The following is a 15,000-nucleotide window of genomic DNA, read 5'->3' as shown; positions in this document are numbered from 1 at the left end:
TCTATTACGAGCATTATCTCTCGTTTGAAATCAGCTAATACAGATCTGATGTAGTTAAATATATATGATTTCTAAATGTATTAGTACCATGATATTAAATAATTAATATAATGAAGACAAAAAACTGTAAAATCATTTTCAATTAGAATAAATATGCTATTAATAATAAATCGTAAGAATGTTGATAAATAGTATATAATAATTCAGATACATCATTATAATTACGATAACTTGAAGGCCATATTACGGTTCGTCTTAACTCATGTAGAATTGATCTAAGGTGAGCTACGTGTCAGCATTATTGACATCTGGTGAGCTTTATATATTAAAGTCAATCGAGGTGGGTGTTGGGTCATTTGTTAATCTATATTTTAAAAGGTGCCAATTATTCAGGTCTCTTGAGATCTTTTCTTATTACACGTTCAACCTTTTGAGAGATTCGTAAATCAACCAGATTCCACAAGGCTTCAGTACAGTAACGACCTCGCGTCCTGCAGATCGGCGTTCGATCCCCCGATGGTCCAAGTAGTTGGGTATCGTTGTTTCTTCCTATCTTGTCCTCTTATGCCTTCCCTGTGCTGTATAGTCTCTCTGGCTTTACACTTTCTCCAGATTATTTCCTTCCATAATGAATAATATAAACCACATATATCAAACAATTGCCTCCGTCAACTTGGCCAAGAACAGTTATGAAGCTTTTCCCATTATGACCTTCAACATGGCCACCAAACTCATAACACGCTACTCTAATTAAAATATATTAAAAAATATGAGCACACATTTTGTATCTAACTAAACCTTTATTACATATAATTCATATGCTACAATATATCACGGGGCAGCCTTAGTTTGATAATTTTATCGAGTGTAATAAATCACATTATTATGCATGACGCACACTCGCGCGCGCGCACACACACGCACACGTACACACACACGCACACGTACACACGCACGCACGCACGCACGCACGCACACACACACACACACACACACACACACACACACACACACACACACACACACACACACACACACACACACACACACACACACACACACCACTATATAAGCAGGGTGTCGCCAGGGTAGTTTGAATATAATTATCATTGAATATTCGAATTGAGAAATAAATATTAAATAATAAATAATTCGAATATAATGCAACATGTGTCTAGAGGTTGAAGAACTTGTTGAAAATTTGCTGTAGTTATTTTTTGGTACAAAAAGAGAAGTGCATTTGTTATTTTTTTTAAATATCATTTACACTAGATTATTGAAATATTATTTTCTTCAGATATTTAAACATCGATAACATTAGAATATCCTTGCCTTGGAGGTCTTGTGTAGTAGTGTTCATTTCCATTGTTATGATATTGCTGGTGGACACGCTACTACGGCGTGTGTGTGTTTGATTATCCAAGTCTATACTTTTGATTCACTTTGGAGACACTCACGTTAGCACCGTGAATTGCTGCACAGCGGTAACACTCCATTACATTGACTTCTGGCGTGTATACATGACCAGAAGGAAGCAAGGTGAAGCGGGGAGATTAAAAAAGTAAATTATCACAAAAGACGTGAGCTGTTTATTCCTGCATTCTGGGCACAGGTGTGTTGCACCTGACACACTCATTACACGTGTCAGGGGTCATGACCTTGCCTGTTGATGGGTTTTGGGAGTTCATGCCTCCTCGGAGGCACCTCAGGAGGGCGTACTACTTCGCGCTTGGCATCATGAGGACGCTCGCGACTCTGAAGAGAGCCTTCGTTCTCAGAGTCGGCGCCTTCTGAAGGGAGGTCTGAATGTGAACCCAAGGATGAACCTGCGCGTGATGAGGAGGGTGAAAGCGATATCGCTGTGTTGACGTCTGCCTGAGTAGTTCCTTCAGTCTCAGAGGCCGCCACCTCCTGAGTGTGGTGCGAGGGGTGGGATACCTCTCCCTGGGGGATGTCTTGGTTCTGGACGGCTGGAGATGTAGGGCGCACACCTGCAGCCTCCTGCCTGGTGCGTGGACGATGACCACATGGACGAACTCTCTCGCCCCTGCGACGACGGTGGTGGGTCAGCGGGGCTCGGTGGCATTTCTCCGCCACTTCACAGACATCTTGACTATCGAGGGTGTTGTGGCCGCTGCTGCTCTGCGACGAGTCTGTCCTAACTACTTTTGAGGAGACTCTAGAGTTGGTATGGGACATAAGGGCAGCCTTTGACACCTCACAGAGTCTCTCGATGGTATTCGTTGTCTCGTCAGCGTTCTTGGAGTTCTGCAGTTGAACGGCAGAATCTTCTTGAGCGCTTCTGATGTTGACGCGTCTCTGGAGCTGAGGAGGCCTCTGTAGCCCCGTTAACTCCCTTCTCATATTCCCCTGACAACGCTGTTGAGAGTGAGATGGGCTGCCGGGGGCCACAAGCTCAGGGTAAGGCCCACGCGCGTGCAGGTCATGTAGGGGTCGTGTATGGTCGTGTGGTCGTACAGGGTACTCGGTATGATGGCTGGAAGCAGGGGAAGACGTGCGGGATGCCTGCAGAGACTTGGTCTGGTCAGCTTGCCGTGCAAAAGGTGCGTGTACAGCGGGTGGCGTGGCGTCTCCGTGCAGGGGCAGGTGAGCTGGGGGCGAGTGTTGGTGCCAGGGGGCATGAGGCTGCGGGGAGGCCGTGTAGGGGATCTGGTAATATGGTACGTCAGAATCATCGCACATGCGGACGTCGAAGCTATTGGCGGCGCTGACGGAGGAGCAGGTGCTGGTGTACTTGGACCAGTCGTTGTCGCCCACCACTGCTGGCGAGAGCGCGTCCGTGGAGCTGCAGTCCGTCACGCTCACTACCTCGCTCCTTGACTGGCCGTCATCGCTCGCCGCGCTCTCCACCTCGCCCCCAACGTGATGTTGCATATGGTGCTGGAAACGGGTGTCGTGCAAAGGGCTTCCGAACGTTGGAGAAGCGGTGGCTTTCACAGGCGAGGTCTTGGGAATCTTGGCCACACTGTAGTACAGGTGCTGGTCGTAGGCTGTGGGCTCGTCCTCCTGCGCTGCCTTGTGTGGCGCACTACAATTCCTTCCTAAATTAGTTTCCCTATTCTGGAGAGACTTATGGGAAGATTCAGTCATTTCACCTTGAGGTTCCTGAGGCCTTTTGAACCTACCGGGGCCAGAGTCGCAGAACACTATGGAAGAAGGTCTAGAGGAGCAGTTGGAGGAGAAAGCATCTTGGGTGCGACTGTGGCTCCACAAAAGATGAACATCAGAAGCTGCGGGACGAAATGTTGGCGGGTTGCGGAGGGAGTGAGCGCCGTGTCGCGCAGGGTATGACTGTGTGAGCACCTGCTGGGGGCCGGTGTTGGTACTGGGCTGCAGGGTGTAGCTCCTCGCAGCCTGGCTATCCTGACACGCACCCTGACACACCTCGCGGTCACTGGGGTCCTGGCTCACGCACCGGCCGCACCACAATGCAGACAACAGGTTTGCCTCTTTGCGCGTCTCGCGCTTCACCGGGGAGCCTCCTACTGACAGCAGAGAGATGAGAGCGAGGAGCACCCAGGCAAGCAGCTCCAGGAGGCAGCAGGTGCTCTGGAAGGCTAGCCAGTGCCAGGGGTGTGCGGGAGGCAGCTGTAAGATATAGTGGGGTCCCAGCAGGCCGTACAGGTGTAGGGCCGCCAGGATCACCTGTGCAAAAGCCGCTATTAAGGCAAGGTTCACACCCTGGAGAAGAGCAACACGGGGATGTTGCGTTGTCCCCTCGACAGCGTCACGGCTCAGCATCACCGTAAGGTGCCCATGGCGGTGCCTGGCAGCCTGTGCCACGCGACACACCGCCAGGAAGCTTCCTACGCCGATCACGCCGCCCCATGCTGCTGTCGCCGTCCGTGCCGCAGCCCGTAGCGGACCAGCGTGTTCTGGAAACAAAACTGAGAAGAGGTGGGCGCAGATGGATACCATAAGATGGAAGACTGTGATGACGGCAAGGGCGGCGGGGGCGTGATGCTGGTGGGGGAGGTGTGGGGGGCAGCGCCACGCCTGCACGACGCCCATCACCACTAGTGCCATGGCTGCGGTGAGGCACGGCCACCCTACCTCCTCCACCACAGCGGCCAGTGCCTCCGGCAGCTTGTGCTCGGCGCCATATGGGTCGTGGAACAGGTGGACGCAGCGGAGGATGGCGGCCAGGAACATGAGCAGGTGAAAAGTGACGTAATAACCGCGAGGGAGGAGACGTGTGGCCGAGTGCACCCGTGACAGCCACAGCAGTGCCAGCACCGCCAGCAAGCTGTACATCCCCGCAGCGCAGTACACGTGCACCACCCACGCCATGCCCAGGGCACGCACCCACGCCGCCTTGCTCAGCTCCACGCCCGCGCCCGCCCGCACCACTTCCACCTCATTTTTAGAGTCCGGATACAAATTGTCAAAATCTTCAGGCGGAAGTTCATCAAATGTCGTTTGGAACAGGAGCCCTTCCAGGTCTGACCACCCGGGTGAGTCAGGTACCTGGGGTCGATGCCCCTGACCTGCAGGGCTGGCAGTAGCGTGTAGGGAGGGGGCCGGGGTGGTAGTAGTGGAGGTGGTGATAGTGGAGGTGGGGATGGTAGACAGGCCATATGCCACTCCTCTGAAGATGGCCGCCAAGGAGTTCTCGATGCTGCTGGTGCGGTTCTTGTGCGAATCGAGACTGGACCACTTGGAGAAGAGGCCTAAGCCTCCGCTGTCAGGGCCAGGAGCCTCACGTGCCCTGGGTGCCGTGAGGGGCGCGGTACGCAGCCCCACTTGAGCCCTGGAGCAGCCGAGGGAGGCCACCAGGGCTACCACCACCAACAACCACGCTGCGGCAACCCCCATGACTCCTCCAACCCTCGGCTGGAACCTTCCACTAGGACTTCACACTCTGCAAGAAACAAGGAGAAAAATTCAGCGTCATGATATGTAAGAAACAAAAAGATGATCATCATAAGCTGTAAGAAGGAAGCATAGGAAAAGAATCTGCTTCATAATCTGAAAGAATACAATGCAAAATATTAACTTTCACAACATCCTCCACACAGGGGCAACACAGGTGATAAATTATGACAATTGTCAACATTATTAATTGCTTACCTATCATTGACTATGGGGGAAGTAAGGTCTAGCTATTTATGCCCCGCCTACTAGCCTTGTTGTACCTGTTGGTATTCAGTCTGTAGCTCGACTATTCTAACGTTGACTCGATTCTGTGGTAAGGCATTCTTGTTCAACAACCCAAAATGATGCGATGACAGACCCACATATCGCTTGGTGGGAGGCACGAGGTTTTCCATTATGAGGGACGAGATTTTATACGTGTATTATGAGGCACGAGTCTGTAAGCGCTGGAGCGTATTACAAGTAATATGAACACTGTAGAACACTGTAGAACACTGAGAAGTACAGCTGCCATTATGAAATATTTCAGTAATTAGAACAAGATCAATAGCTTAGGTGAGAACAATTCAGTCATGCACCCCAGGCATACAGAATGAATTGATCATATAAGGTAAATCTAAAAAATAAATGATACGCACTAAAGTAATAAATTCCAAGTTTGTTTACATAAATCGAGATTAAACTGCATCTGCCAATCGTTTAACCATTTCAGAACTTTATTTAGATTTAGTCTTTTTCCGGGGTTTTTTCCCACCCGATTTTTGTATCATCGGCAAATTGCAAGTATTGCTGCTCAAACCTGAATCATAATTATTTTTATATATTATGAGTAAGTTCCGCATACTTGGATCAGTGTTTTTGTGATCATTGTTGCATATATAATGAATAACAGAGGTCCCAGGACAGAGTCTTGAGGCACTCTACTTACAACATTTTCCCACTCTAATTTAATCCCATTTATACTGACTCTTTGTTTCCTTTGAACACAAGAACACTAGAACATAAATCGAAAATTGATTTTTACTGAACAGTATAATGATTTAACTTTGACTTAATTAATAAAGCTATTGCATATCACTTGGAGTTAGATTTAGTAATAGTTAGAGGGCAGTACTTGTGAAACAAGAACACAACGGCTCCTTAAAACTTGGGATATAAAGACCGAGCCGTCATCTGGTGCCCAACATTTATGTACGTCAGTGTCACATTAAAATACAAGTCCTACAATAGCTAAAATATTGAAAATATGACGTATTTAAGCACAAAAGTAATAAATGAACCAAAATACACTATACCAGTTTGACGTGACGATACTGTAAGCCCAGATTACAGAGTCAGGCTGAAGCTGTCTAAGCGCCCACCGCCCACCCGCTCCTCACACGCTCTCCATCTCCACAACAGAATCCATTCATATTTAACCTTGCCACTGTGTCCTACCTATTTGGTTCCACGTGGCAATTTTTCAGTATACTCTTGTTATTAGACATCAAGAAAAGTACTATTATTTTAGTCTTTTATTCACTTTTGTCATTTTCATTTTATTTAACTGTAAATACTTGGTTAATTGGTGGTCGTAAGTAGGATTATATGTAAGATATCCACAGACCATGACGTAGATACGTCCGATGTACAGAACTTTTACATGAGGTAGATTACTGCACACATTTGATAAAGTATTATAGTCACTGTACGCTTTAGGCCACACACTAGAGATAATTGAAAGCATTTGCATATTTATCATTAAAGTGGGGTCACATGAGAGTTGATATCTTTTTGTTACGTTTTCCGATGAGATCATAGGGTAGGGAGATGGGGTCTGGCGCCGGCTTTGTAAAGAGATGATCGAAATGGGTGGCTGTTGCCACCCGTTCTCGCACTTGCTTATAGTCAATATTTGGCATATGAATAAGTGCATATGTGACATACTAATTTATTGTGAATATTTGAGTTTACCTTGAAATGCTGAATAGAAAACACCGACCTAACCTAACCTTCTTAGTATGTTAAGATATTACAATCAGTACTGAACCTATACCTATATTGATATTACAGTTTTCTAACAATAATAAAACAAAACTAAAATATTTAAATAAATTGTAAAATTACTCAGGATATTGTCAAATTTTGTATAAAATCTCTATTGTTTAATAAAACTGAGAAGAGTAAGTGCATTGGAAAAAAACATGGCTTGGAATATGTCACATATATACTTATTTATAAGCGAAATAGTGACTATAAGCAATAAGTCCTATATGTGCTGTCTTGTGTGAGAGCGGCTGTTGTGTGTGCTCACGGGAAGTGGTAGGTATCTCTACTGGTCCCCCGGTGGTCATGGAAGACCTTGATGGTTTTATTTTTGTATTGATGGTTGTTAACTACCCGAAGTATGAAGAATGTCTGAGGGTTATATTTGCCTGCATTCCTTGAGTGTGGTTGACGGGAGACATCTCCCGTCACGCAGGGTGCAGTCGCACCTCCACAGATCACCAGTATCATCTCTTGATACTGGTAATGGCTCAAAAGGGCCACCACTTACGGGCTATTCATGCCCGTGCCACCTTTTGGATGGATTAATCTTCATCAATCAATCATTGAGTGTGGATAGATAGTCCCCCAGCGCGTGCTCCATCGATACTGCTAACTACATACCGATAACTGAGCGGTATGGGGATCCAGAACTGGCCTCCCCGGGTGTAGTCAAGGGCGGTCAAGTATCTGCTCACCAGTGTGTGTGTGTCAGTCACAAAGGTAGTGTTTTTCCAACGACAAGCGATGTCTTACAAGAAAAATTTAGTGTTTCTTTACGGTAAGGAAAAACCTGGTCACATACCGAGTCTGTGCCCTCGACACCTTTAAGACAGCAACAACAGTAGTTTGTTTAAGACAAGAACTTAACAAGTATTTACAATTTAATCGCAATTGAACTATTTGTTCATTGAAGTCGTAAAATTACTTTATTTAAACATTAATGAGATACCGATCCGTGCAGAAATTACTTAATTTCAAACACAAAGTGCCATTAACAAATATGAAGAGGTAATATAAGATTCATCCACATAACAAAACACAAGCTGATATACACAAATATTAAGACACTAAAGCCAAAATATAAAAAAAAGCTAGCTAAAGAGAGAACACAGAGATCCAAATGTCAACAATATGAGAGGAACAAACACAGCAAGTGACAAACACTCGTATAGACAGGAAAGGCAGCCAGATAAAAGGACAAACGACGCGTGTTTGGAAGAAGGAAAACAATTTCAAACTGGCTTTATGGCTCAAACGAACCACAGCTAAGTTTATTTCAGAAACTGGATTTTTCTTTGGCGTAGAGCTGGGTGCATTTTGCTGTATTCTCACATCGGCGGACTTGAAAAGAAATACAGAATGTATGAATATACTGCTGCTCCTGCTACTACAAATAATTATGATACTGGTATAAACCTTCTTTCATCAGACGCATTTATACCATGGCAGTCCAATTACTGCCTTGATGACAATGTTAACAATGCACCCAAATTTGTTTTTGTGATATGTATAGCATACTAACGCAAAAGCAGAATTGTCCACCCATGTGTTTTGGGCCAGAAGAGACAATAACATCAGCTGTTATCCTAGGTTAGGTTAGTAAGTGTGAGCTGGCATGACGCAAGGTTCCTCCGGTGCTGGTTCGCTTCCCCACTATGGCTGACACGTGGGCAACCCCACCAGTATATTCTTGAAGATATCCTCACAGTATACCCAAAATTTGCCAGTGCAGGCTACTAAACATATGACCCTGTATGACTAACCATCCTGCGAGATGGGGACTTGTATTACCACTGCTACCTTATTCAATCTTGTGTTGATGATATCCTCAAAATTCATCCGGAGCCTGCCAGTGCAGACCGCTTATCACATGCCTCTGTATGACTAACCATCCTGTGTGATGTGGATTTTTTAGCATCACCTAGTTAGCTTTTTTGACACACTGTACTCCACTTCATATAGTCTAGGGTAGCTGCACTAATGCAGATGTACCTCATATCTTAATAAAAAAAATGGTATGTGGTGCTCTCTCTTCCTGTCAACAGTGTGGTGTTCACACCATCCCTGAGGGGAATACTTTCTGTGAGTGTGAAGTGATCTGACATGAGGAGTAGGCACAGTGGGTAGTAGACCCTAGCTAGCAGTCGGAGGCTAGTAGCTCTAGACTATCAATCAGTGAGTAGTAGATCTAAGCCAGCAATCAGAGAGCAGTAGATCTAAACCACCAGTAATGAAACAAGAGCGAAACCATCAAGTTATCTTCAATAACGGAGAATTGGCTGGCCCTGGTCTAACCAACTGGTCGGTTGGAAGGTCAGTCGCCACGAGAGCACAGAGGGAGGACGCACAAAGGTTTGATTTAAATCCCAAAATAGAGGATAGTAAGCCAGCCGTGTGTCTCTGGGCCTGGAGCCGGGACGGTGATCAGTGGGAAGACACGAAAATATATATTTTTGGAGCTCCCCCGAGACGTCTCGTGGAAAATTACGAACGATTAGGTTCGTAATCTATTTCGAACGTTTAGGGTTTGCAATCTGTTGGCGGCGCACTCCCTGACTACACGACTTGCAGGTTGGTGTCCAGCGATTGAGTTACAATGCTCCTCCTGAAGACTGCATGGGGAGGCGAGGAGGAGGAGGAGGAGTGAGGCCAGGGGAGGCGAGGAGCAGGAGGAGTGAGGCCAGGGGAGGCGAGGAGGAGGAGGAGGAGTGAGGCCAGGGGAGGCGAGGAGGAGTAGTGAGGCCAGGGGAGACGAGGAGGAGGAGGAGGAGTGAGGCCAGGGGAGGCGAGGAGCAGGAGAGAGAGAGGCCAGGAAGGGTCCCGCAGCACACACACACACGGCAGTAATAACCATCAACACAACACTATGTGACAACAGAGCCCATACCAGCACCCTAATATTACCCTCCTATTAATACATTATGTTACCATTTACATACACCACTTGTTGTATACATTCATATTTGTATATTTGCCTGCTACAAACGTACTATTGTATTTGTAACGAATGGTCGCAATGATGTTTCAAATGTACCGTTGCGTTTTATTCCACTACCATTGGTGTTGTGTATATTTTGTATTAGTGTATTCTCTTTAATGACTTTAATGTGCATCTTGTATTAACATGGCTGTATTTCTCGGCTTTTGTATTTGTGCCATATACTATTTTGTTGTGTATGTGCTGCTGCTGTTGTTGTTGCTTCTGCTGTTGTGTTTGTGGATGGTGATGACGAGGCTTTTGTTGTTGCTGCATTTGTTTGTTATTCCACTATAAGCCAGGATAGTTTAACCAGCTAGCAGTGAGTGTGACATTTTAGTGGCTTTTATTGCGGATACAGGAGGAGGAGGCGGCGGTTCCGGACACCCGAACACCTCCTTTAAACACTTCCCGAACAGCCCAATACAATATATATAATTATTCCCCGCTACCCGTTATGTATTGAAGTTGTTGTTGTTGTTGTTGTTAAAGATTCGCTACTTGGAACAAAAAGTTCCAAGTAGCACGGGCTATGGTGAGCCCGTAATGCCTTTGTATTTATTGAAGTTGTTGATAAAAGGTGAGAGAGTGAGGGCGACACGGCCTTCACTCACAGGACCTGCCCGGTGTGTGTGGCTCTCTTCCGCCACTCAGGGAAAGAAAGTTTTACACAATCTTGTTATTTTTCTCTCCCTTCTCAGGACGCAACTCTCTCTCCCTCTCCCACTTTTGACAACATTCAATTTCAACTTCCTTCTTGTGCGCTTCCCTCGCGGATTCATTCATCAAAGCTCCTCTGCTCCACAGAGGATTTACGGAAGGACCTTGGCGACGTAGACTTGAGGGAGGAGGAGGAGGAGGAGGCAGCAAGAGATGGCGTGGGAGAGAGCGGGGTGGGGAGGAGGTGGGGGGGGGGGGAAGGGAGAGGTGGAGGAGGAAAGGAGAGGAGACGTCGAGAAGGAAGAGCAGGACTTTCTTCTGTCTGTTTTGCATTTCTTAATTTAATATTTTCGTCTCTTGTAGGAGCCTGGGTGAGAATAATTTTTGTTTGCTAAAGTATTGTGTTTTCTTACGGTGTTGGGGCGTGTTGCTCATCTGTGTGTGTCCGTGGCGCTGTTTTGTCTAATATCACTGATCTGTTTCCAGTTCTTTTTGTAACTAAACCCAGGTTACCTCATACGCAGCCTCCAGTAATTGTGACAAGATGGAAGGCAGTGAAAATTATGACTTAATCCGTTCTCTTGTTGCCAAAGCCACTGGGAAACCCGTCATGTCCTGTTCAGGCGTCGATGAATCCTTTACAAGGTTTATCTCGATCATGTTTGTTTTGCACGACTGCTGCTGTCCATGGATTATTGTGCTGACTGTGGATTGTTGTGCTGACTGTGGATTGCTAAGGTGATAAACAACTATATGTCCATAAGCCTTGGATAACGCGTGTAATTACATAATCAAGTAAGGCGCTATTTGTTTAGTTTGTAGATAAAGAGTTCCATCGCATTTGGAGCACCAATATATTATGTATAGAAACGCCTTAACACGATACTCAAGGTAGAAGAGTCGGGTAACGTGAAGCAAGAGATTGAAAAACACCCGCAAATAGTAAAGAACCTTGGAAATAAATAAATGAAGTTCTCAGAAGGAAACCAGGTGCCACCAGTAGCAAATCATTCGTGGTTGTTTCTATGATCGATTACTTGTCACCACTTACTAATTCTGTCGGCAACTATCACAGTTCAAAGGTAACCAGCATATCTAGCAACCAGCCGGAGAATGTGTTAAGACATTCCGGCTTACGTAGACGCATAAACAATCCTAGGGCTAATAAACGCTATCATAGCTCTAATTTACTACACGAGTCCTATACTAGACCTTGGGAAATTTAGGGCTAGTATAAGTTTGTTTTTTCGTGCTCTCTTCAAAATTATCAGTACATAACTTGATATTTTTTGAGGGACTGCAAGAGTACAGTGTTGTACGTTCTACCAAATAGTTACCATATCATTTTTTGGAGGATGGGATGATACAAACTCTCCAAAGGTCATTACTAGCCCTGCTAGGTCTCTACAGTATAGCAGTCTTGGATACGATACCACACCCTTAGCAAATATTAATGTTAATATTGAGGAACTTAACTAACTGTATGCCAGCCTTCCTCTGCAATGTGTCAGTGTCATAGCTCGTGTTCCCTGATTTACACAATGTACAAAAAGTCACGCAATGTATAGGAATGAGATCAGATATCGAGCGATATCTGATCTTTCAGCATTGTTTAAAATATTAGAGTACGTGGTCAACAATAGGCTTATTGATCACTTAGAGAGCCATATATTACTGTCTCATAACCAATACGGCTTTCATCGAAAAGATAAGTACACACACATAAGAGTAAAATAATTATGTAATAATGTTTTGATCACAACGGAATTACAATAGATCGGAATAGACCATTCGACTGTACTCACCTAGTTATGCTTGCGGGGTTGAGCTCTAGCTCTTTGGTCCCGCCTCTCCACTGTCAATCAACTGGTGTACAGATTCCTGAGCCTACTGGGCTCTATCATATCTACATTTGAAACTGTGTATGGAGTCAGCCTCCACCACATCACTTCTTAATGCATTCCACCTGTTAACTACTCTGACACTGAAAAAGTTCTTTCTAACGTCCTTGTGGCTCATTTGCGTACTCAATTTCCACCTGTGTCCCCTTGTTCGAGTACCTCCCCTATCCCCCGTGTTAAACAATTTATCTTTATCTACTCTGTCGATTCCTCTTAGAATTTTGTAGGTAGTGATCATGTCTCCCCGAGCTCTCCTATCTTCCAGCGACGTTAGGTGCATTTCATGCAGCCTTTCCTCATAACTCATGCCTCTTAGTTCTGGAACTAGCCTCTAAACTTTTTCCAGCTTAGTCCTGTGCTTGGCAAGGTATGGGCTCCATACTGGGACCGCATACTGTGTTAATAATGCAATTCTAATACGCAAGCTAATACTTTGATTATTATTATTATTATATATTACAATTTATATATTTTATATACATATTATTTGATATAATAGTTATAAATGTTTATTTATATAATTATGGATACTACTACTAGGGTACGATTAAGGAAGAAGAAGAAGGAGAGAGAGAGAGAGAGAGAGAGAGAGAGAGAGAGAGAGAGAGAGAGAGAGAGAGAGAGAGAGAGAGGAAGAGAGTGGGGATAAGGGTTGAACGAAGAAATGAATCAAGAGTAAGAAATCGATAGCTGCAAGAATAATTACAGGTCCTGAAAAAATAAAAGACGTGAGACGCTAATGAAGAAAGAGGGAAATGGGTAAGACAAAGAGAAAAGCACGAGGACAGCGGGAGGAAGGAATGGAGTGAGCATGATTACAGGAAACCATTACATCTTTTCTGACGTTATCTATCGGAAGAGATAAAATAACAATTGCTGGAAAATTTCTATGATGGCGGAGAGACGGCAAGAAGGGAGATAAGAGGAACCGCCTTCAGCTGGGGGATGAGATGTCTTGACCAGTCCCACGACACCCACACAATCCTCACACATGAAGCTGGTGAGAATGGCTGCTGAGTGTAATATTTTACTACTAAAACTACCACTCACCACCACTAGACTACTCCCTATCAGTAAGCGAGGCTCAGGTCCTAGACTACTCCCTATCAGTAAGCGAGGACCAGGTGCTAGACTACTCCCTATCAGTAAGCGAGGCTCAGGTCCTAGACTACGCCCTATCAGTAAGCGAGGACCAGGTCCTAGACTACTCCCTATCAGTAAGCGAGGACCAGGTCCTAGACTACTCCCTATCAGTAAGCGAGGCTCAGGTCCTAGACTACTCCCTATCAGTAAGCGAGGCTCAGGTCCTAGACTACTCCCTATCAGTAAGCGAGGACCAGGTGCTAGACTACTCCCTATCAGTAAGCGAGGACCAGGTCCTAGACTACTCCCTATCAGTAAGCGAGGACCAGGTCCTAGACTACTCCCTATCAGTAAGCGAGGCTCAGGTGCTAGACTACTCCCTATCAGTAAGCGAGGACCAGGTCCTAGACTACTCCCTATCAGTAAGCGAGGCTCAGGTGCTAGACTACTCCCTATCAGTAAGCGAGGCTCAGGTCCTAGACTACTCCCTATCAGTAAGCGAGGCTCAGGTGCTAGACTACTCCCTATCAGTAAGCGAGGCTCAGGTCCTAGACTACTCGCTATCAGTAAGCGAGGCTCAGGTCCTAGACTACTCCCTATCAGTAAGCGAGGCTCAGGTCCTAGACTACTCCCTATCAGTAAGCGAGGCTCAGGTCCTAGACTACTCCCTATCAGTAAGCGAGGACCAGGTGCTAGACTACTCCCTATCAGTAAGCGAGGACCAGGTCCTAGACTACTCCCTATCAGTAAGCGAGGACCAGGTCCTAGACTACTCCCTATCAGTAAGCGAGGCTCAGGTCCTAGACTACTCCCTATCAGTAAGCGGGGACCAGGTCCTAGACTACTCCCTATCAGTAAGCGAGGCTCAGGTCCTAGACTACTCCCTATCAGTAAGCGAGGACCAGGTCCTAGACTACTCCCTATCAGTAAGCGAGGCTCAGGTCCTAGACTACTCCCTATCAGTAAGCGGGGACCAGGTCCTAGACTACTCCCTATCAGTAAGCGAGGACCAGGTCCTAGACTACTCCCTATCAGTAAGCGAGGCTCAGGTCCTAGACTACTCCCTATCAGTAAGCGGGGACCAGGTCCTAGACTACTCCCTATCAGTAAGCCAGCACAGAGTCCCGGCCGCACACGGTACACTCTGCGCTACACGATAATGACGTACGCGTCCTGGCCTTCATCAGACTCCCGGGGATTTGTTTAGGGTATTAAAAGCTCTTAATGATGTATTACCTTGGATCTTTAACTCCATGGAATAAGCAGTGGAAAGCCGTACAAGTCGAGAAGACCACAGTACATGGGAGAGATTCACATTACCGGAGACAGGAATAGGAAAACAGAGAGATTAAGTCAGAAGTAGAAGCAAGCAATCAAGAAACCACCAAGAAGCTTAAGAATAGATAAATGATAACGGTGATAAGAATAGATAAAATGATAATATGAAGATAACGG

At 45.8% G+C, this 15,000-nt stretch overlaps 2 protein-coding genes across 2 annotated transcripts in view; one reads left to right on the top strand and one right to left on the bottom strand.

Moving 5' to 3' along the window:
* Window positions 1-1,235: 1,235 nt before the first annotated feature.
* LOC138365186 (uncharacterized) overlaps window positions 1,236-15,000 on the bottom strand; it is a 27,053-nt gene continuing 13,288 nt past the window's right edge. Inside the window, exon 2 of the mRNA XM_069325306.1 lies at window positions 1,236-4,882. Within this exon, the coding sequence (XP_069181407.1) occupies window positions 1,645-4,836 (3,192 nt within the window). The 5' untranslated portion in view covers window positions 4,837-4,882 and the 3' untranslated portion in view covers window positions 1,236-1,644. The remainder of the gene's footprint in view (window positions 4,883-15,000) is intronic.
* Window positions 13,218-14,705, top strand: LOC138365295 (uro-adherence factor A-like). Its single transcript, XM_069325578.1, has 2 exons — window positions 13,218-13,221; window positions 13,522-14,705. The coding sequence occupies exons 1-2, from the start codon at window positions 13,218-13,220 to the stop codon at window positions 14,703-14,705; spliced, it is 1,188 nt and encodes a 395-aa protein (XP_069181679.1).

This window comes from Procambarus clarkii, chromosome 16 (assembly GCF_040958095.1).
Source record: "Procambarus clarkii isolate CNS0578487 chromosome 16, FALCON_Pclarkii_2.0, whole genome shotgun sequence".
Taxonomy (NCBI): Eukaryota; Metazoa; Arthropoda; class Malacostraca; order Decapoda; family Cambaridae; genus Procambarus; species Procambarus clarkii.
This window is presented reverse-complemented; position numbering and strand designations above follow the sequence as displayed.